A 24,226-nucleotide genomic window follows, 5' to 3' on the forward strand; every position below is an offset into this window, starting at 1 on the left:
AAATGACTATAAGTACAAGTACATGTCAACTTACACTAACCCCAACCCCAACCTAACAGTCTACTTATAATCTAATGAGAATTAGTTGACATGTAGATGCAATGTAACTTAAATTTACCAAAATGTGTTAAAGGGATCATCAAAATAAAGTGATACAGAAGAAAGAAACTTAAAACAAGTAGAACAAGTGAAAATTGAGTATATTAAGTGATAATTTTAAGTTTTGGGTGAATTATCCCTTTAACAGTATTCAGTTGGATATGTTTACATTATTAACTTTATTCCAAATCAGACAATACTCTGATTTACGTGTTGATTTGAGTTGCTTTTGGAATATTATTATCCTCTACTACACAGATGGACTAATGGCACACCTCATTACTGTATGTTCCCACGTGACACCATTTGATAGAATTTCACACATCAACATACATATTTTTATGGGGTGCCATTTGTGCCAAAAATGTGTTTACTAATGTGTTTACTAATTTGTACTATACATTTAACTATACACAGTTTTGGGTTTCATTCATTCATTCATCCATTCATTTTCTTTTCGGTCCCTCCATCAATCAGGGGTTGCCACAGCGAAATGAACCGCCAACTAATCCAGCATATGTTTTATGCAGCGGATGCCCTTCCAGCTCCAACCCATCACTGGGAAACATCCATACTCACTCTTTCACAAACTATACACTATGGCCAATTTAGTTTATTCAATTCACCTATAGCGCATGTCTTTGGACCGTGGGGGAAACCGGAGCACCCAGAGGAAACATGGGGAGAACATGCAAACGCCACACAGAAATGCCAACTGAACTCGAACCAGCGACCTTCTTGCTGTGAGGCGACCGTGCTACCCACTGCGCCATTGTGATGCCTTTTGGGTCTTTCATTTTTCATTTTAAAAAATGCCTGAAGTATGTGGAAAAAGACCAGTGCGGATACACATTTTTGATGTAAGATGTAAGTAATGAAAGCCTTATCTTACTGTAAACAAAGTGTGGAAACTCCGAGAGAAATGCCTGCAGCGAACTTGGTGAAGAAAGCGTATAGAGAGTAGAAGATGGCCTCGTGTCCCTTTGAGTTGCGGTTCGCCAGTCTGAAGTCATCGACTACATCGGGTAACATTGACCTGAGCCACAGAAACACAACACACAGTGTTCAGCATCTCCTATTTAACACACACACACACTGCTTCCATAAAACCTCTTTTAACAGTAGATGGCACATCAGAACTGCTATTTCCAATCAACTAGAGTGAGTGTACTGTTAAAAGACAAAAATAGCATGCTATGAAACCTGTTATTTGGAAATTGCCGGGTTATTAAATCTATATGAGTAAAATCAAAGCTTTGGTGGTTTATATAAAGAGAAGGTTATAATGTGTTTTTTTCTGGATCTCTTCTTTTTGAAGGTTTTTAAAAATGACAAAAGTGTATTTGTGAAACAATGTGAGTGATACTCCGTGAATCATTGCCAAAACAAAACTGATTACATCTAAAGGCTGGTTTATATTTCTGCATCAAGTGAACGGCGTGACCCACGGCACATGCAATTCGCGTAGCAGTGCATTCATACTTCTGCACGCTGTTTGTGTTGTATTGTTTGTATTGCTCTGCAATAACACTTCCGAAACGCTAGTTGGCAGTAGGTGTTTATATTCCTCTGTGTTTGGTTTTTCTGAACGCTTCCTAAATGTACAAGTGGCTCAATCTCGCTCATTTTGAGGCAGGAACTGGCGGACGTGCAACAACTGTAACCATAAGGTGAACACAAAGCAACAGTCTCCATCCGGAGCGCCTTGTAAACAGTCGACACTTGTATCACAGAACCTGCACTACGTGTTGTTGCGTTTTTTGAGAAGTGCACGTCTGCGACGCCGACGGCCACGGCGAGGACTATGCGTCCACGCAGAGGCTGCGCCGTAGTATAAGCGTGCACTTGACGCAGAAGTATCAGCCTTCATGCATAAAAGTTGAAATCAGAATTATTAGCCCCCCAGTATATATTTTTCCCCAATTTTAAGATTTATTTACCAACACATTTCTATGCAAAATTGTTGTAGAAATAATTTCAATTATCTTTGACATGAGGACCCTCAAAATCACCAGCGATGTAATCCTTGTAGATCGCTGGTAAACACGCAGATCGCCATAGAACTACAAACCTTCCATTATATGGACTATAGATCCAGTCATGCACCGCGCACCTGTTCCGGATTCCGCTGATTGCACACACTCACAGGATTGTCAAGGACTGATTGCAAGGACTATTTATACAGCGCACATACACACACACACATCAGTGCTGAGGCTTGTTATTTGTCTCTGTGTTGCTGTTTGTTTTACTGTTTACTCCTGTCTGCTACCTGCCTTTTGACCATCTGCTTTAATGACCACGACTCTGGATTGTCTGATACATCTGCATTTACTGTAGATCCGCACTCCTTTGTCCAGCGTTCCTAGATGACTAGATATTTTTAAGATGCTAGTATTCAGCGTGATTTACAGGCTTAAATGCTTAAAAGGGCTTATAATATTGACCTTGAAATAGTTTTAAAAATCTAAAAATGCCTTTTATTCTGGCCAAAATAAAACACATAAGACTTTCTCCAGAATACATTTTTTTAATAATATATACGGTGAAATTTTTCTTGCTCTGTTAAACATCATTTGGAAAATATTTGAAAAAAAAGGGCTAATAATTTTGACTTCAACTGTGTATAATATTGTAATTATTCCAACAAGTTGCACAATCTGTAGTTTAAAAAAAAAAAAAAAAAAAACGAACACTGGCTGCAGGTGGTTGTATTGTGAGTAACTCAGTATTACAGGCTATTCTGTTTTGCAGGATTTACCAGGGTAAGAGGAGAGAAGCGGCCACACTGAGTCCAGATGACACGGCCACCACATACGCCACTATTAAATTTGGGATGAACACCAGCATCACTGTGAACGGCATGATCCACTGCACAAAACACAAAACTCCATTAGAATGTTACATACTGGGTTTTAAGTATGAATAGGGTTAATTGTGTTTTTTAATGCGATTTATGTGATGATATTGAATGTATTTGTGTTGCTTGTTTTTTATGATATATGTGATGTAAACACTGATGTGGTTGTGTCAAAGCCAAAGATAGATTTACACTTGTAGACAATAAAGAAAAGTCAAGTAAGTAAAGTACTTAATTCATGTCAGTGTTCTAGAAATGTTATTTAATCTTATTACTGCTCATATAATAATATCTTGGCCTCTACTATAAGACCCTTTCAGAATATATGAATCAAGGTTCACTATCTGCATGCTTACATTAAAAACAGTATAGCCTATAACTTAGTACTTTGTAGTAAATACTATAGTGTTTTGATATTGACCTTATCGACAGAACAATGCTAGGGGTTTACAAAGTCTTCAAAGAGCTACAAAGACCACAACAGAGTAAATACATTAATGAATAAACAATGTAAAAATAAAATTATGACAAAAAAAATTACAATTTATACAAATAATGCTAGACCTTGCTAACTCACAATAACTTGAATGTGTCAACAAATACACCGTTTTACTGATCTTATTCTGCAAAGCGGACGTGCGCGCGCTTTTACGATTGTTTTAGAACTTCCGATTCAGTCGCCTATGGGAGAAACGACTATAGTAAAAATATACGACAGTAAACGATCGAACTACTTTCTCTACAAACAGAAGTGTTCATAAATATACATAAAAAGTTTAATAAGATAATAAGCAAATGTCAGTTTGCAATATCAAGCAGCATAACGAGCTGTTTTTAGCGTCTAAAAATAAATGGATGGGAATGAGACCGGAAGTCTCGAGACAAACAGATTCCAACGTCTGCGCCCGCTCCGAGCGGCTCGTCCTTCAAGAATAAGGTGGTTTAATTAATATGTTGTGCTAATTTTATAGTTGGTGTGATAATACAACAATACAATTTAGAATACTGTTAGTTTGCCATAACTATTATGCTACACTATACCACAGTTTACTGTGGTATTAACTAAAGTGTACAGATTTTATTACAGATTATCAGTTAAGTATAGTTACTACCACATTATAAATCGACACAAAAAACAATGAGTAGTAAATACTACACAGTATAATACACTTTACTATAGTGGGGTTCAAAACACTGTGGTATTTGCTATAGTGTGATACCGCATCAATGCCAACAGGTGTCAGTAGAGTTTGAGAACTGTCACTGACATGTGTGCTTGACCATATGAAATGCTCTTGACTTGTTTGCTATTTACTGAATACTGTATAGTATACAGATAATATTGTTTACTCGAACTACAAACAGTTATTATTAGTACATTTTAGCACTTTTTGACAACTACAGTATAGCAAACATACCATTAGCTTTTCTTATCATATGTTTAACATGTGCGTACAATAAACCGCAAACATGGCAAGGAAAAGTTAATTAAAGCTCAAAAATATGTGGTTTTAAATAAAAAATTTAACAGTTATTTCAGATTTAGTCATTTTAGTACTAAAAGCTAAGCGTATATTACTAAATTGCTAATGCAACTGTTTATCATTTCTAGTTTAGGTTTAAGGTTTTCATTCAACATCAAGTAATATTTACTGTTATGCCGCAGAAAGCTGCCGTCTTCTTCCCAAACTTCTCAAGAAACCACTGCCAGAACGGGATGCTCACTGCTGCCGACATCTGCACAGATATTGGTATGTCACATATTCATGTTACCCACTTAATGGAAGACACAGACACAAATGATGGAGAAACCTGTCTTCATGATAATCAGTTAAAGTCAAATAACCAATGAAAGCTCCATTAGTAGGTCTACCGAAGTGCTACTAGGGTAGGTTTTCAGAACCTTTAGCAATGTTACTTAAAAGTTATGTAAATGTTAGCATGCAGCATTATTAAAACAACGTTTTTGTGACATTCGTGTAACACTGATAGATGTTAGTTGTTTTTAATGGATGTTCTAATAGAAAGCTGATTGAAAAACCTTCTAAGAACATGAATATAATTTTAATTAAATGTTCTAATAACATTCTGAGAATGTGAATATAGCATGAGACTGAAATGTTGTGAAAATATTTAAAAATAATATACTTACAATTAAAAAAATAATGTTAATGCATCATCTAAAAACTATATATTTTGAATTTTCAAAAGACATTAAATAAATAGTGTTATATAACTAAAGTGAATGTTATAGGATCACTTTCAGAACCTAAAATTTTTAGCTGGTGTGGCATAAACAATATCTGCTAGTGTATAAAGTTCATCTTTAGATACTGTGATAGGCCCAGTAAACAATTCTGCACCGTCATGTAAACGTATATGTGTTTTATATATATATATATATATATATATATATATATATATATATATATATAAGGCATGGGCTGGTATAAGATTCTGATGGTATGATAACCTTGGATAAAAATATCATAGTATCACGGTATTGTGATTACTGCTTTAAAATTTATTCTTTTTAAATGTCTGGGTAAAAAACAAAAACTTTTTTTTTTCCTTTGAAAACAATATATTCCAGTTTTTGAAAGATTTATGATATTTTGGAGCAGTAAACACGTCAGGCTATAAAATTCAAATGAATCATTGGCTTCTGGCGTCTTCATTTATTTCAAAAACACTGATTTCTTTACAATTTAAAACGGCATCTTTGGGTATTTTTTCTGCTGGAGATACTGTTGTCCAAAAAAAAAAAAACAAATATGTAAATAAAAAAATCGTACACATACCTTAGTAACGGTATTACAATAAATTTAAGCAGTTTTAAAACATAGACTTTTCCAAACCGCGGTATACCTTGAAAACGGTTCATCGTCCCTTGCCTATATGTAATATATATGTGTTATCTGTGACAGCAGTGCATCCTTATTGTGAATTTAGGCCACTTTTCAGTAAATTTACAATGTAATGGGACATTACATGGGACATGTTCATCTTTTCATGTGTTCATCAGGTACTCACCAAAATGGTCAAAACAATGTTCTGAAAGTGATCTCTCAGCTCCACCGCGTATGTGCAGAACAGTACGAAGTTACTCTGAATCAGCTGCAAAAAGAGGCAAGTGGAAATATAATACACTTTTAATGACGTCATTATTTAATCAGTGCAAAACATGGTGAATAAAGGAAAAATTAACCAGAAAAAGTTGAAGATTACTAGACTTTCATGTTCAATCAGGAAAATAGCCTACAGGTTTTGAACGACATAGTAAATTTTCACAGGAAGGCTATTTTATTTAATTGGTCATTTTGTCTTTAACTATATATTGTATAGTTTCAAATGTAAGGAAACTACTTATGCTTCCAATAAATCTAATTATTTATTTATGATTGAACGCATCATAAACGTTGACTGAATCTAAAACGTTATTTACCTGGATGGCCACAGATATGAAAAGGAAAGATGCAGTCAGAGTGAGGTAGGAGCCGTGTTTCATGACTAAAATAAAGCCCTTGTGGAAAGGAATAGCCTTGTCTGTTTTAGGAGCATAGGGATCTAACAAAGACAAGAAATGTGGAGAAAATACAATTAGACGTGCTTTCTATATGACAAATTGAAACGGTGCTATTATGTTGTAACAGGTATGTATCTGTAAACAAGCACAACTGTTTTGAACAAGTATAATGATAAAAAATGTTGGTCCCACTTTATATTAGGTGGCTTTAAGTAATATTAGACTGAAATTAATAAATTGTGTAAAACCATGTTCTTACATTACAGTACTTAGGACATATTAAATACCTGCATGTAATTACATCTGTAATTAATTTCTGTAATTACACTGTTGACCATCCCTTACACCTTAACCCTTAACCCTATCCATACTAACAAAACTGTTCCTAACCCGTATCCCACCTGAAGAGCACTGAAGTGTACTGCAATACATTATGACCAAAGAAAGTACAAAGAAGTTAAGGCCACATAATATAAAGTGGGACCAAAATATTTCTTGAGAATCAGTTCAGCATTTTAGACATTTAGACACTGACCAGCATTAGGTTATATTTAAAAACATATTTAGGTTATTACACATTGCAATCATATTTCATATTATTACCAATTTTACTTTATTTTTGATCAGGTATTTGGTGAATTTAAGAGCACTTCTTTCACAAACAACAAAAAAGTAAATCTACACTGTATAAAATGCTGGGTTGCTATAACCCCATATTGAGTCAAATATAGATAAACTCAACCACTGGGTTAAAAGGTGTCATTAAAATGAACTGAAATAATGAATCCAACTTTGGGTTTGTCCACATTTGATTACTTTACAACAACCCAGCATTTTTTAGAGTGTACATGTACAGTAGTGTATCTTCAGAAAATACAGTGCTAAAGTTATCTGCACAGATATTTGGGTGATTTTAAGATGGACAGCTCCAATCCTCTTTTCCTTCACTGTATAGAAAAGAGCCGAACATCTCTAATGTATTCCAGTCAAAGTTTGGGGGTGAACTAAGCAAAGTTTCCCATTTAAATGCCCACACTCACCATCTCTCTCTTTGACTCCCAAAAACATGACCACCGTACAAACCAGAAACAGGCCACCGATCACGCCAGCAGCAATCATGTACACTTCCTTCTGTAAAGATAAACAGAGACGTCTGTCAACACGTTTCATTCAGTCTTTAAAGGGAAAGTTCACCCAAAATGACAATTCTGCCTTTATTTATTCATCCTCCACTTGTTTACAACAAAGTTTCTTTCTTCTGTTGGACATCCATGAAGACGTTTTTGTTCCTACTATGCATGTCAATGGTTGCCTTTTTCCATCATTCTTCAGAATATCGGGTAACACTTTAGTTTAAGTAACAATTCCCACTAATTAACTACTGGTGTATTACCTGCCTATTATGTAACATATACAAAATATGATTTTAAATGCATTGAAAGATGATACAGTAAATGCATGGTGCAATGGGCATATAACTTTGGTCGGCTCTGCAAAAGTGTAATTAAAATCCTTTAACAATAATATTCAATAAAAAATGTATATATTTAAAAGCTCAGCCATTGATTATGCTGCTTAAATATTTTATTGCACACCTTCCAGCCAATCAGAATCAAGAATTCCAACAGACTATTGAATAATAAGAAATTAGCTGTTTATATTTATAAAGAATGATCTTAATCTTTATCTCTAATCATACCCAATACTTAAACACAACTACTACACTTACTACACTCTCAGAAATAAATGTTCAGAATCTGTCACTGGGGCAGCATAGTACCCTAAATATACAAAAATGGACCTTAAAGGTACAAATGTGAACCTAAAAGGCACAAAAGTGAACCCTAAAGGTCCTAATGTCCACCTGCATGGTACAAAAGTGTTCCTTTTGAAAAGGTACCTCCCCAGTGACAGATTTTGTACTTTTATTTCTGAGTATGTACCCATAAGCAGCTCATTATTAGTTTATTGAGCTAATAGTCTTTTGCTGAGTTCACACTAAATGCGAAGTGACTCTCTCTAGTTTACTCATGCACTGTAAAAAATTATATGATCAATTAGTCATTAAAGCATATTTTTAGGTCCTTTTAACCTATTAAACTAAGTTAATCATGTTCTAACTTAATTTTATAAATTATGCAAGCTCTTTTAAGTCAGTTTAACAAAATAAAAGTTCAATGAACTCACAAAGTTAATTTGATTCAACTTAAAAAATTAAAGCAACCAGGATTTTATACAGTGTAGGATGTTTTTTTTTTTTTTTTTGCCTCTGGTTATTTTTTTAACTTGAGTTCAATCATTTGATGCCTTTGAATGGATTCCAATGGATTTGTGGCATATGCGTCATGCATTCCGCATCTTTCCTGTTGTGGGGTGATAATTTGCCTCTATTCACACATTTGCATTGACTTTGTATGTAATTTACATTCATTAAAACTTTTGGTGTAATACACTTGGTGTAAAGCCAATTAGTGACATTTGTTCCTTGCCCCTGACTTGCTTGGTTTGGGTCTTGTGGAGCTGCGCATCGATGGATTCGCTCTTTAGTGTTTGGACTCTCATCAGTGTAATTTAAACCACACTGAACTGAACACAACTGAACATAAACTTTGAAAACTGGATTGACACAGTTTCAGTTTACTAGAACTTCTATGTTAAGCTGCTTTGACACAATCTACATTGCAAGAGCGCTATAGAAAGAAACATGAATTGAATTGAAGTCAGCATTAGTTAATGGTTTGTTGATAGTGTGAACTGTACATTAAAATAAAGTGTGACTGAATGTCTTGTTTTGTGTTCAACAGAAGAAAGTATTTTAATAAAATTGTAGAACCCCTTTAGTGTGCATACATAATGTAAAATTTTTCATTTTGTGTGAACTATCCCTTTAATAAATATATGGCCATAGTGCTATTCCTGTCCACAGTTGCTATGTATGTTCAATATCCTTTCTATTTATTGGCCGAATCTGCTGCTCCAGTTTATACTGGTCTTGTAAAGTTTAGTGAGCTCAAATTAAGCGCATCCCAGAAAAGAGGAACTTTTCAATCTCTTTCCCCCAAAACCGGAACTGCTCTGCCCTAAACAACCTCAGGATTGTTTGCTATTTTTTCCACGGGCCGCGGCAAGCACTTCATTATTATCCCAGATCAAACAGGCCGTTTTAGAGGAGTCGGTGGACGCACCCAAACAGAGAGATTTAGCCAGAGACGCTCTGCAGTCCGGCTCCAAATAGCTGCGGCGCTTCTTGGTTCTCCATCATGGCTTTCCACTATGGAAGCCTCAGCCACATCCACAAGCCAAGCAGATTTGACTGACACTGAGCTCTCTGGCTCTTAGCTCAAAATAGAGTTATTCAGCTTTCTAGACAAGCACAAATTTACTGATTCTAAGGACTTTGGTGATTATGAATTGTTCCTCTGAAAATCAAACTGTAGAAAGTCAAAATAACTTGTTGGGTTTTTTGCTTTTTAAGTTAGTTATTTGTATATTTTTCAGTTCTTCAATTTACATTTCCAAACGTTACTTTTGTCATTAATTGTAATTCTACAGCGAAATTATTGTCTGCACAAAGAGTCTGACAACAGCCAGTGCTCCAAACACAGAGATCTCATCTGATCATCATCATCAAGTCTGTCTGGAATACATGAAGAAACAGAACAAACTGAGACAAGCTAACTCCAGAAGAACTTCGGCAATATCTCTAAGATGCTTTAAAACACTTACCTGCAAAGCTACAGTACTGTTCAGGCAAGTTTCAGGCACTTGTGTAAAATTGCTGCAAAATGAAGATGCTTTCAAAAATAATGCATAAATACATTTTATTTATCAATTAACTTTATATTAACTATCATATAAACTCAAATCAAATCTACATTTGGTATGCATTTAAAACGTTTGGTACACTTCCCCATAGTTTACTCAGGTAGCTTTGCATCATAGAGATGTTGCCAAAGTTCTTCTGGATTTAGTTTGTGTAAAATTAAATAAAAATAAGTAAATAAAAAGTAGTTTTTATACACATGAAGTCAGAATTATTAGCCCCCCTGAATTATTTGCCCCCTGTTTATTTTTTCCCCCAATTTCTGTTTAACAGGGAGATTTTTTTCCAACACATTTGTAAACATAATAGTTTTAATAACTCATTTCTAATAACTGATTTATTTTATCTTTGCCATGATGACAGTAAATAATATGTGACGAGATCTTTTTCAAAAGAATTCTACACAGCTTAAAGTGACATATAAAGGCTTAACTAGGTTAATTAGGTTAACTTGACAGGTTAGGGTAATTAGGCAAGTTATTGTATGGTTTGTTCTGTAGACTATCGAAAAAATATAGCTTAAAGGGGCTAATAATTTGTCCTTAAAATGGGTCTTTAAAAATTCAAAACTGCTTTTAATCTGGCCAAAATAAAACAAATTAGACTTTCTCCAGAGGAAAAAATATTATCAGACATACTCTGAAAATTTCCTTGCTCTGTTAAACATCATTTGGTAAATATTTAAAAACGAAAAAGAAATTCAAAGCGGGGCTAATAATTCTGACTTTAACTGTATATTTACAGTTAGAAATGTATATAATGTATTCATGCAGGAAGTTTTTTACTAAATATTATAATAATTTTGGCAAAAAGGTGAAATAGATAATGTTGGCCCATATAATGTACAATATTTTTGACTATTGGTAAAAAACTATTCATACAACTTGGGAATGGTTTTGGGGTTCAGTGTCACATTTTTTACGTTGTCTTTTCTCGATTTTCTTTAGTTTATGAATAGGCAGTTAACAGCGTATACTTGGGGAAAAAATATATAGCTAAAAATATATTAGTATAAAAATAGTATTTTAAAATATAATATATAGTGTACTAATTTTAATACTAATAAAAAAATGTGTATATATATATATATATATATATATATATATATATATATATATATATATATATATATATATATATATATATATATATATATATATATATTCTAACTCCTAATTCATTTGGAGCATTTTTACTGATTTAAGTATTAAATTCTTTAAAAAAAATAATAATAAAAATAAATAAATATATATATATATATATATATATATATATATATATATATATATATATATATATATATATATATATATATACATATAATTTTATCAGTAATACACATTTTTTTTAAATAAAAGTGTTTTAAGAACTTAAGTATTAATTTAAAAAGTAAAATGAGACGTACAGCATGTGACAGGAAGTCCTGTGATAGCGCCAGTGATCTGATAATTTCAGTGCCGCTGCTGTTGGTCAGGTGAGCAGCCGTCAGGTTGCGATGTGGACAGTGCTTCAGAGTGTGTGCGCTCGCTACTATCTGACCCTGAATGGCGGCGCCCACTAAAGTTCCCAAAACCTCCACTGTCATACCTACAAACACACAGAGAAAGAGAGAGAGAGAGATTTTGATTTTCAAAATTTTCGAATTACAAGGGGAGACATGAACTAATTACATAATAAATTGTATTAAAAAATAAAATATTTTTCAACCTTTTTACAAAAAAAGTCTCTAAACACCAGGTTGCTTCAAGTAACAAAATGTCATGCATTAACCTATGATATTGATAATCGATTAAAATCATTATTGATATTAATAATAATATTAAAAGAGAGAGAAAAAATAAAATACTGTCACTGTCACGCATACACATCTGAAATTATATCTCAAATGTACAGTTCTGAGCGTGAGCAGTTGGAAAGCATTTGTTTTTTCGGATTACTGAAGCACAATGAAATGAGATGTTGATAATCTTATAGAGCAATCCAAACATGGTGTGTGTTTGTGTGTGTGTGTAAGCTTACGGTAAGCTGTAGCTGAGTCTCGCTCGCGCTGGTCAGTGCTCAAGAACATGGTCAGAGCAGAATAAGGCACGTGGAAACACTGCAAAATACAGAATCAAACACAAAACAGGGATTAAGATGGGAACAATATCACTTCATCTATCCATCTATCTATCCATTCATCTAGTTGTTTTAATATGGCCATGACTTTTAATATGTTACTGTCATTTAAAAATACAATAATGTTCAACACATATTTTTACAACCCTAAATCAGAAACAGTTGGAACAGAATGGAAAACGCAAATAAAAAAAGAAAGTAGGGATTTCCATATTTATCTTGACTTGCATTTCATTTTACTTTCACTTCATTTGGAACAAAAGCAGCTTTATAGGAAGGTCTAGTCCATTAGGAGCAAAGATGGACTGAGGATCGCCAGTTTGCCAACGAATACATGAGAAAATTATTGAAACGTTTAAAACAATGTTCCTCAAAGAAAAAAAGAAAGACATTTGGATATTTCACCTTTGACGTATTTAAAAGATTCAAGGAATTTAGAGAAATTTCAGTATGTAAAGGACAAGGACGCAAGTGATCTCCGATCCCTCAGACGGCACTGCATCAAGAATTCTCATTCATCTACAGCGATATCACCAAATGGGCTCAGGACTACTTTGGCAAACCTTTATCAAGCACCACAATACATAGTTACATCCACAAATGCCAGTTAAAACTAAACTGTGCCAAAAGGAAGCCCTATGTTAACAGTGTCCAGAAGAGCCATCGACTTCTCTGGGCTCGGATGCATTTTGGACCATCACACAGTGGAAACGTGTTCGTGTCAGATGAATCAGTATTTCAGGTATTGTTGGGAAGAAATTGACGCTGTCCTCTGGACCAAAGAAGAAAAGGATCATCCAGCAACAAGTCCAAAAGTCAGTGTCTGTCATGGTATGGGGTTGTGTCAGTGCCCTTGGCAAAGGTAACATGCACTTCTGTGATGGCACCATAATTGTTGAAAAGTACAGAGATTTTGTAGCACAATATGCGCTGCCTTTTCCAGAGAAGCCCATGTATATATCAACAAGACAATACAAAACCACATTCTACACACATTACAAAGTCCTGGCTGCAGAGAAAGAGGCTACATGTACTTGACTGGCCTGCCTGCAGTCCCGACCTGTCTACAATTGAGAGTGTGTGGTGCATTTTGAAGTGCAAAATGCAAAAACACGAAAACCTTATACTGTTGTCAACCTTAAGACTTGTTTGCAGGAAGAATGTGACAAAGTTACACACGAAACAATGAATCACTCAGTGTCTTCAGTCTCTAAACGTCTTTTAAGTGTTGTGAAAAAGAAAGACAACATTACAAAGTGGTAAATGCTTTACTGTTCCAATTTTTTTTTTAATTGTGTTGCGAGAAGCAAAATTAGAATGTGTTTATTTTGAAAAAATACATAAATAAAATCATGAGGAACGGATGAAATAATGTTTGTTGTATTGTCTGCAATTAAATACAAGTCAAGTAAATTTAAAAAGTCACTACTTTCTTTTTTTTTTTTCGTTTTTACATGCTGTCCTAACTTTAAGTCTTGGGGTTGTATTTAAAATTCAATTTAATAAATAAAATTAAACATAAAATGTAAAATTTATATTTTACATATACATATATTTATGTTGTTTATCCTCAGCAAGACTTATTGTTTTAAATACAATTAAAAACATAATAGATAATAATTGAAACAGTAATATTTATTAATTCTTTAACATATTAAACAACTTAACTCTGCACTTATCTACAATAATTTCAGTCATATTCATTTTTTTGTAGTCATTAAAATAGTGATATTAGTGTGAACACAAATGTAATTATATGCAGTTTATTATAGCTTCTTCAGATCGGTATCTTCTTCAGATTTGGTTGCTAGGTTTTATAAAACACCTGTAAATTATGTTTTTTTTTTTAAAGCACTATATATTAACCTTCTAACAGACGTTAAATAAGATCTCCTAAGGCTCAGGTAATAAATATTATATTTAGTTCTAATTGTAAGTTTTATTTTGACTAAATTATGGAGCATTCTGTCCACGCTCATAAGTGATGCTCTAAAAAGCCAAGCAAAACGATGAGGGATCCAAAAATTTTGCATGCACATCTATCAGTGGTTTTCATAACCGCTCATTTTTTACATTCATACACCCAATTACATTACATTATATTATAAATCTCAAAAGGAAACGGCTTACAAGCTCATAAATCGATGTTAGTCATTCCAAGAACAACTTGTACTCATAAACGCACAGTGGAAAATCAATATTTATCAAAGCGCAGCAAACCTTCTTTGAACTTGCTTGAATATTGCATTGCAGTGCAGGCTAGCTTTTCTAATTTGCACAAAAGCCAAGTCAGCACTGCAGCAGACCAACAGCACAGACAGCTACCAAATTACAGCATTATGGAAAGGTCTTAGGCCACCAATGCTGTGTATACATGTTTATGTGAATTAAGAGGACATAAAATTGTATAAAACACATATGAACAGTCCTCATAAAATGCATGTGTGTGTGTGTGTGTGTGTGTGTGTGTGTGTTTATACAGTTGAAGTCAGAATTATTAGCCCCCTTTTGATTATTTTTTTTTATATATTTCCTAAATGATTTTTAACAAAATAAGGAAATTTTCAATGAATGTCTGATAATATTTTTTCTTCTGGAGAAAATCTTATTTGTTTCATTTCAGCTAGAGTTAAAGCAGATATAAATTTTTAAAAAAACATTTTTGGGACAAAATTATTAGCCCCTTTAAGTAAATTTGTTTTTCGATAATCTACAGAACAAACCATTGTTATACAATAACTTGCCTAATTACTCAAACCTGCCTAGTTCACCTTATTAACCTAGTTAAGCCTTTACATGTCACTAAGCTGTACAAAAGTGTCTTGAAAAATATCAAGTAAAATATTATTTACTGTCATCATGGCAAAGATAAAATAAATCAGTTATTAGAAATAAGTTTTTAAAACTATTATGCTTAGAAATGTGCTAAAACAATCTTACCTCCATTAAACAGACATTGGTGATAAAAATAAACAGGGGCGCTAATAATTTAGGGGGGCTAATAATTCTGACTTCAACTGTATATACTGTATATCATGTATTTATATATTTATCATGGATCCATTCTCCCTTGTATCAACGGTTTAGGCTGGTGGTGGTGTAATGGTGTGGGGGATATTTTCTTGGCACACTTTGGGCCTATTAGTACTAACTGAGCATCGTGTCAACGCCAAAGCCTACCTGAAGATCCTTTTATGACCACAGTGTACCCATCGTCTGATGGCTACTTTCAGCAGGATAACGCACCATGTTATAAAGCGGGAATCATCTTAGACTGTACTTAAATGGCCTCTACAGTCCCTAGATCTCAATCCAATAGAGCACCTTTGGGATGTGGTAGAATGGGAGATTCGTATCATCGACGTGTAGCCAACAAATCTGCAGCTGTGTGATGCTATCATGTCAATATGGACCAAAATCTCTGAGAATTATATCCAGTACCTTGTTGAATCTGAAGGCAAAAGAGGGTCCAAACCGCCGATACTAGTAAGGTGTACCTAATTAAGTGGCCGGTGAGTGTATACAGTGATTGTTCCATCACTAACACAACAAATGTAATGTTGACCTAAAACTTTTGCACAGTACCGCACATCCATCTACACTGCTTCTGTTTCTCAAAAGTTCCCCACACAGCCTATTTGACTTCATGAAGGGTTGAGTATAGCTTGAGGATTTGTTTATTTAATCCTAAACCAAAGCCTAATTATGAAAAACTGACTAATTAGAATCATGTAAACTACAGGATCACATACATACAGTACATGCTGGAAGCAGCTGCTGTTTCTCAGCTAGACAATGAAGAAGGCTAAAAGAGGAAGGCAGCATTTATCCTCTCTGGTGGTTTCGGGCAGGCCCAACCATGTATTTATCAAGTAGTTAGAATGAGTTTTCATTACAGCGTAGACTGCTGCGGTCGAGCGGCTTCCCCACTCCTTACTGCACTTACTGCTGAGCTTTACGGAGGACGCTTTGAGCCAAGCCATAGTAACAAAGGAGAGAAACACAAATAAATCATGGAAAACTCCATGCAGACTTCAAAGAAGCTGGGCTATAGATAACCACGCTAACTTTTGTTGACCGGCGTTTCTAGCCAGATAAATAGAGTCGAGAAGCGGCATTGCTTATGCCTTTATCCAGCTAGTGAAAGCGAAGATTTGTGATTGATTGTTGAAAAGATTTATAACATGCAAAGTGGTGTTTTGAGCATCACTACATTTCAAATACAATTGAGAGGAAAAATAATATATATATTCTTTTTAAGTGATATCTCAAGTGATTTTTAATGAAGCATTTTAACAGATGATAATTTTAGAAAAGTGTGATTTGTTTTATTTCAGCTGGAATTCCACCATTTGTTTTATAAAAGCAAATGTTTAGAAATGTGTTGAAAAAAATCTTTCTGTTAATATTGAACAGAAGGGTGCATGGTGCAAAAGGATTTTCTGAATCCACTTTTGCTATTTTAAGAAGGGGAAAATACGCTCTGCGCCGCGGCGCATGATCTAACAGGGTTGTGCTTATTCTCTTAAGGAGTTATGGGTGTGTTTTGAGCATGGCGGACCTTGTATATAGAAAAGCTGAACGCTTCACTAGTGAGAAAACACTAAACAGACCATCTGCAGCGTGAGAATAAAGAACGAGACCTCTATGTGGCCTCTTTACTTTCTCTTTACTTTTACTTTTCACTTTACTCCTTTACTTTGATGGAGTAAGAAAACGGTGTTGTACTCACTCCACTGAAGACATTAATTAGCCAGTAATTGATTTAATTTGTTAATTACAAAGATTTGTTTCAAAACTATTTCTAAATTCAGTTCTAATTTATAGCAAACAAATAAATGAACAATTACACAAAATGTGGAGTTATATTCAAACCAACGTCCTATTCTTATTCCCCATATGGTGATGCATAGGTCTCCAAAACCCGACAGATGGACAAACCTAAACTTGTTTTTATTCAAACAAATATAAATATGCATATAATATATAATACTACTACTAATAATAACAGTATACAAATGCAAATTGCCATGAATAAACTGAAAAAAGACCTTGAGGTGAAAAAGGCATGAAGGCAGACTAGTTTTTTTTATATTTATGTAGAAAATATTAAGCATTGTGTAAGCATTTGGGCACGCTTAGGCAAATAACTAAAGCATACTGCGCTGCACTTTAAACCAGCTTTAGTTGGTCAACATATTTCAGTTCCTCAAAACTGCAACGCGCCAAAAATGCGCCTTAACACACCTCTATTTTAGACCGGTACATCCATGAATTCAAAAAGTGGCGCAAATGGATTTGTTATTTAAACAATGTGGCGAAAAACGTAACAATTATCGTTGTGCTGTTCTGAAAAAAGCAACAAATTGTGCCATATATATCTTGCGCTAAGTTGCATCGTGTGTATGTTAGGGCCCTATACATTCAAATAGTAAACAGTTATTTAAAAATGCACTAATATTTCACAATATGACAGTTTTTGCAAATTTTTTGGATTAAATAAATGCAGCTTTGGTAACATTGTTTTTTTTTACTCATATCGATCTCACACTGTATTTTTAAAAAAATCCTTTTTTATATACTTTAAATGCTCTGTTGGGTAAAAAAGGGAATATATTACATATATATCTAATATATATCTTAAGCCTAGATTCATCTTTAAGAAAAAAAAGCACAAATAACATCACATGTTGTTATTTTTACATCATTTTTACATTACTTTTCATTATTTTTGCATGTAAACACTGATTATTTGTTCTTATTAGCATTTTAGTCCATCTTTGTAATTCCTTAATACAATTCTTACCAGAATAATAATAAAAAACATTTAAAAAGTCACTATCATTAAAGAATTATAACCAAAAATACCACTAAGGTAAATCAGTAGCAGAATTAGATTTTAATGGGCCTGTGGGGTATTTGTGAACACATGACGGACGGAGCTGTAAATGTGGTTTCTGGGTAATCTACAACCCACTGCTTTTATTGTGAAATTATATTACAACTTAAAGAACATCAAAGTTTATTGGTGCTGGATACTCACTGTGATGAGAGTTTGGTAGAGGCAGTAAAAGCCCAGATACCAGATGAACCTCCCGTTAGTAAAAGGTGGGACAAACCAAAGGTAGAAATAGGAGACCACCATGAATGGAGTGCAGCCCACCATCCTATAAGGAGAAAAGTACAGAAAGTAAAGTCACTATGCAATCAAAATTGTGTAATTATATGGATTTTTAATCAATTATTTATCCATGCACATATTATTTATATAAATATTTTCTAAATGTGGCTACGCAGTGGCATAGTAGGTAGTGCTGTCGCCTCACAGCAAGAAGGTCGCTGGTTAGAGCCTCGGCTGGGTCAGCTGGCATTTCTGTGTGGAGTTTGCATGTTCTCCCTGCATTCGCGTGCAGGGTTTCCTCCGGGTGCTCCGGTTTCCCCCACAGTCCAAAGACATGTGGTACAGGTGAATTGGGAAGGCTAAATTGTCTGTAGTGTATGAGTGTGCATGGATGTGTCCCAGAGATGGCAGGGCATCCGCTGCGTAAAACATAAGCTGGATAAGTTCATTCCGCTGTGGCGACCCCAGATTAATAAAAGGGACTAATCCGAAAAGAAAATGAATGAATTTTCTTAATGTACAGTTCAAGAGTTCACACTTAGCTCATGATTTATACATAGCTTGTTTGGCATGCTGTCCCGGGAGAGAGCCCTGAGCTCAAGGGATCCTCGAGCCCGGGGCTCCCCCCCTTTTGCAGGGCGAGTGGAGATTGAGCTCAGGTCTATCTCAAACTCCCCCGCTGCTGAGGCCAAGGCGAACTTCCTGAGAGTAAGACATTATAAAAAAGGTTTAGGCTTATTTTATCTATAATATAGAGCACATTTGGATGGTGGGAGGAAACCGGGGAACCCGCGGGAAACCCACGTGGACACGGGGAGAACATGCAAACTCCACAAAGAAATACCAGATGGCTCAGCGAGGACCCAACACCATTGGTATTCTTGCTGTGAGGCAACAGTGCTAGTCACTGGGCCACCATGCCGCCCATTCTGGATAAAGGAGGAAGAAGGGGAGGAGGGGGGTTTCTTCCAGACGAAGATAGTTGTAGAAAGGAAATGAGGATATATATAGTGATTTGGGATCCTTTGATTGGAGGATCATAATTAGTTAATGTGGACCAGCTGGGTCAATCATGAGCACATGCTCCGCTCGAAATTAGTTTAAAACTAAACTTCACTTCAAGACAAAATTATTAGCCTTCCTGTTAAATTGTAATTATTTTTCCAACATTTCCTTAGCGCTGTTAAATAGAGGAAAGATTTTTTATAACATCACAGCAGGCACAGGACGTCAACATTGTGGTTACCAGCATTGTGGTTACTTTGCAGTTCGTTTGTAAATGAAAATTGGGTTGACCTCAAAACACAACGTCCAACCAAAAAATCAATCAAATATCAACATTTAATGAATGTTGTGTGGACCTTACCACTGTGATGTCTAACAGACGTTGGATTTTGGTTGGTTTTAAAATGTGCTACATAAACATAAACAAAACAGTATGTCTAGCAATGGCTGTTCGAAAGAATCAATACAAGTCATTCTAGTCACAGAAATTCCAACAAGAAGCAAGGCAAACCAATAACACTGTCTTCAATAACTGTCTTGTGGTTTACCCGATCTCTCATTTTAGCAGGACATCACATGAAGTCAGTTTGACATAGTACCTCAAGGTTGTGGGGACGTTGCATTTTGTTTGGAAATGAAAACCGGGTTGACGTCAGAACACAACGTCCAACCTAATATCAACCAAATATCTACTAAACATTGTGTGGACATTAACGTTACCACTATAACATCTAATCTGCTTGTTAAGTGATGACGTGTTTGTGACATATGTAATACTGTTTCCGGGTCCAAGCCGCCGTTCACTTGAGTGGAGAAATCATTCGTTTATGATTACTTTTTATTCCTATCACACATTAAAGTTAATTTTACATAAAGTCATAGTGTACACAACAATCTCTGGGCTTGCTGCATAACAAATACCAAAATTTTAACAATTTATAAAACAATGAATCACTTTCTGGCCATCGGATATTAGGCATGGACATATATATTGCGATCGTGACTTTCGAAAGTATTAAATCGCTTTTTAAACGTTTATTATTACCATTTCATGAATCTCCCCATTCAGTTGAATAGAGCGCTTGGACCCGGAAGCCGCTCCGCGTGACGTCACACTTAACAAGCAGATAGATGTTGGAGATTGGTTGCCATATCTTACGAATAACTGTCATTATTTGACGTCAATTTGATATGTTAAAGATGTTGGCTCGACAATGAATTTTGGTCACTTGTAATTGAGGATTTTAATCATGCGCAAAATGCAAGTTTTTAAATGTGCTTTATAAACAAGACAAAACAAAATAAAACAAAACAGTATGCCTAGTAATGGTTGTATGAAAGAATGAATGCAAGTCATTCCAGACACAAAAATCGCACCAAGAAGCAAGGCACATTGATAACACTGTCTTCAATAACTGTGGTTTACCCGATCTCTCATTTTAGCTTGCATACTAATCAATAAAGCCTAAAATGAACAGCTTGTATCATCTTAAAGTCACAGTGCGTATTTATGGCAGTTCTGAATCAGTGTTGTGGACGACGTTTGCTGTTTGTTCAAACTTTTAGCTGAAAAAAATAGATGAAACAAAACAATTCTTGAGTTTTTTGGGACAAATAGATGTTTTATAGATGTTTTATGTTCAATCCATCTAAAATTGTAAAAACTAATGGGTTAACTTAATTCCTTCAAGTTGTCCCAACACAAATCGATTGTGTTGAATCCAGAATTTGTTACAGTGTGAGGGACATCAGGGTGTTTGTGAGGATGCTGATCATTTCTACCACTGGATCGCAGGCCACAGAACCACAGTGACTGTTATACTCTGACAGGAAATCTGCAGCTTTTTTTTCCAGGATGTGGGAACATGTTGGCCATTTATAATTCATACTGATACAAGTCTTCCATAGCATTATGGGAGAGTCTGTTGACTGCAGACACGAGCCAGTGGAGGTGGGGAGAGTTTTTAGATATAACAGCTGAATGTGGCTTCGGAGAGTGATTTATCATCACATACAGCATTAACTAAATCATTCTTTTATTTTAATTTTTTGGCCTAGTCCCTTTATTAATCAGGGGTCGCCACAGCAGAATGAACCACCAACCTATCCGCAGCTTATTTAATATAACTTATTTACATAGCAGATGCTCTTCGAGCTGCAACCCAACGCTGGGAAACACCCATGCACACTCTTTCCCACACATACACTTTGGCCAATTTAGTTGGAAACAAAGTCTGCAGAAACACTTTCTCTGGCATTCTCCCTTTGTACATGTCATCAGAGGGGGAAAGCCCCACCCATTAGTGACGATCTCTCCCTCATTAGCCTAAGCACACATCCACCGTTAGAGTTTTAACCTGCTAAAGCTAATGTTGATAAAGTTAGTGATAATAATTTTCAGTTTTCACAGAGATTAATGTTAGTCCTGTTTTGAATCTGCTGCTATGCTGACACGTAGGCATTTGCAGCCCTGCCCTCTTATAAAAAGAGCACAATCATTTGCATTCAAAGCGACAGTCACTAAGACGGCGTAATTTGGATCAAAGCCTAAACGGGCAGTTTCAAGGAGTTACAGAATTATTTGTGGGATGTTTATAGCTGAAAGTTTACTACACACACACACTCTCACATCAGAGTCTTATTTTAAATCTTGCTGAAATTTGCATAATTGGTCCCCTTTAAGAAAGAAAAATAAAAGAGAAAAGAAACAAAACCATTATTGTAGAACAGAGATGCCCAAAGTAGGGCCAGCTGGCCAAAGTTGGCCTATGGTAACCTTTGATTTGGCCTACCATCCCATTTGAAAATGGTTTAGAGATTGTCATTTCAAGTTTAATGTAGAGCTGCACGATTCTGGCTACGATTCTGTAGATGTAAAATAAAGGTTAATATGAGTGGGCTATTATTATTGTCATTCACAAACATGTGGTAAAACAGCAGTAGGCTTTGTGTAGCTGTACTTTTGGTTAAAATGCAAAATTTTGTATAGACTTGCAATGATGGACTTGAACAGACTTTAGATTGGTCCTGTTCATTAATGTTGATGATAATTCTGATGTTGAATCATTGTGTTTGAGACATATGCTTACAATCTGTCATTTTCTGCTTAAAATCTGTCACTGACGTGATTTTCGTAAATACAGAAGACTTGGTGGGTATTTTTGCATTTTGGCGGGTTTTGGATACTTTTTGGGCTGGAATCAGTCAGCTACATCTGGCAACACTGTGTGCGCTTTCGGTTTCATTTTCACTGCTAAGAGCGGTTCACTTCCCGCGCGGCTCCCAAACGATCACTCTGTGCCACAAACTGAATATTATTTACAACTTTATTACCAGTTATTCACAGTCAATGCAGGTCCTGTTCACTAAAGTAGACTTCTTTCAGAGGCGTGCGCCCGCCCTCTCTGTGGTAACAGCTGACGGCCAGGCCACGTCACGTGTGATTTTGCCATTCCGAATACATAATTTCATGAAGACAGAAATGACATTTTTGAGGTGAATTATATCTTATAAATACAGCATGTGACTCTTTTACAGAGGTGTCTACATTGCTGAACAACGAATGTAAAACAATTTGAACACTTACGGCCACCTTTGCTTCTCTCCTGAACATGAAAATATGATTGAAAGGAACGTAGAAATGCAGGATTAAGATCGTCTAGGGCGGTCGAATCGAGATCGCAATCTTTTTATGATTAATTGTGCAGCTCTAAATGTAAACTTTTATTTGTTTGTTGTATTGTCACGCTACAAAAAAGCTAACTGAAATTAAATGTTTCAATCCAAGTGGTGTCATTTAATCAGATTTAATTTAAAATGTACACACTGTCACTTGATGAATAGAGGACTTTGGTGAGCAAATTAAGGCAAAGGCAGCTTCTGCTTGACTGTAGTATTCAGCATTGAAATCCACTGTGTTATAAATGTGATTGTTTATGTTTTTATTGCAATAAGTTATCATAAAAAATAATCCTGCTTAATTAGTACATTTTAAAGTCATTTTTTCTATTTATTTTTAAATTTTAGGAAATAAATTGATAAAATTAATAAATCTACAGCCTAAGGCTATCATGATATTTGATTTTTGGCCCTTTATACGAAAAAAATTTGGGCATCCCTGTCATAGAAGTTACAATATCAAATCACAAGACATTTGATGCACATTTTCATATATTATATGCGTATTATGTTAATAATTGTTACACTTGTTTGAATTAAGTCTTATGTTAACCGTGAGCCTCTATGTTAACCATTTCCTTTACAATTTCTATCCGTTAAGCTCTTCTTGGAGGATCAACCAGAAACCATTTTTCGTGTTTAGAAAATACTCTACAATTTTATAGGATTTTTAAAGAACTTATTTTAGTGTTGCAAAGGCAAAAAACGTCCAGCAGTAAACTGTAAACACAGATGTGAGTGTTTTGTCATTGCATTGCAAGTAAATGCGTTGGCATATCTGGGCCAATCACAAATCTCAAGGGGACTTAAGCTAGCTAGCTTGAAATATCTTTTTCATTAGAGCTTAAGAGGAGATTGCACTGCACTTTTCTTTCTGTAACTTTCATTCATTCAAATGCAGGAGACTACATGCACAATATTATAATACGTTTGGTTAACTCTCCAGCCTGCAAAATCATATCACATGAAGGCGTGCTACCAAAAGAAGGTCTGTAT

General features: G+C 35.0%; 1 protein-coding gene and 1 long non-coding RNA gene across 3 annotated transcripts in view; one reads left to right on the top strand and one right to left on the bottom strand.

Moving 5' to 3' along the window:
• mfsd2b (MFSD2 lysolipid transporter B, sphingolipid) overlaps positions 1-24,226 on the bottom strand; it is a 48,294-nt gene that overhangs the window by 2,555 nt on the left and 21,513 nt on the right. Inside the window, 9 exon segments of the mRNA NM_001365964.1 lie at positions 992-1,135; positions 2,861-2,970; positions 4,613-4,696; positions 5,993-6,076; positions 6,405-6,526; positions 7,526-7,616; positions 11,714-11,895; positions 12,328-12,406; positions 18,470-18,593. Coding sequence (NP_001352893.1) covers positions 992-1,135; positions 2,861-2,970; positions 4,613-4,696; positions 5,993-6,076; positions 6,405-6,526; positions 7,526-7,616; positions 11,714-11,895; positions 12,328-12,406; positions 18,470-18,593 — 1,020 coding nt within the window.
• Positions 3,566-24,226, top strand: part of LOC147832326 (uncharacterized) — a 55,844-nt gene continuing 35,183 nt past the window's right edge. The window contains exons 1-3 of one of the 2 annotated variants that reach the window (XR_015519080.1): positions 3,566-3,896; positions 4,626-4,710; positions 5,985-6,088. This is a non-coding gene — a long non-coding RNA (uncharacterized LOC147832326). The remainder of the gene's footprint in view (positions 3,897-4,625; positions 4,711-5,984; positions 6,089-24,226) is intronic. The other variant, XR_015519081.1, reaches the window with a different exon arrangement.

This window comes from Danio rerio, chromosome 20 (genome assembly GCF_052040795.2).
Source record: "Danio rerio strain M-AB ecotype USA chromosome 20, GRCz13ab, whole genome shotgun sequence".
In the NCBI taxonomy this organism is placed as follows: Eukaryota; Metazoa; Chordata; class Actinopteri; order Cypriniformes; family Danionidae; genus Danio; species Danio rerio.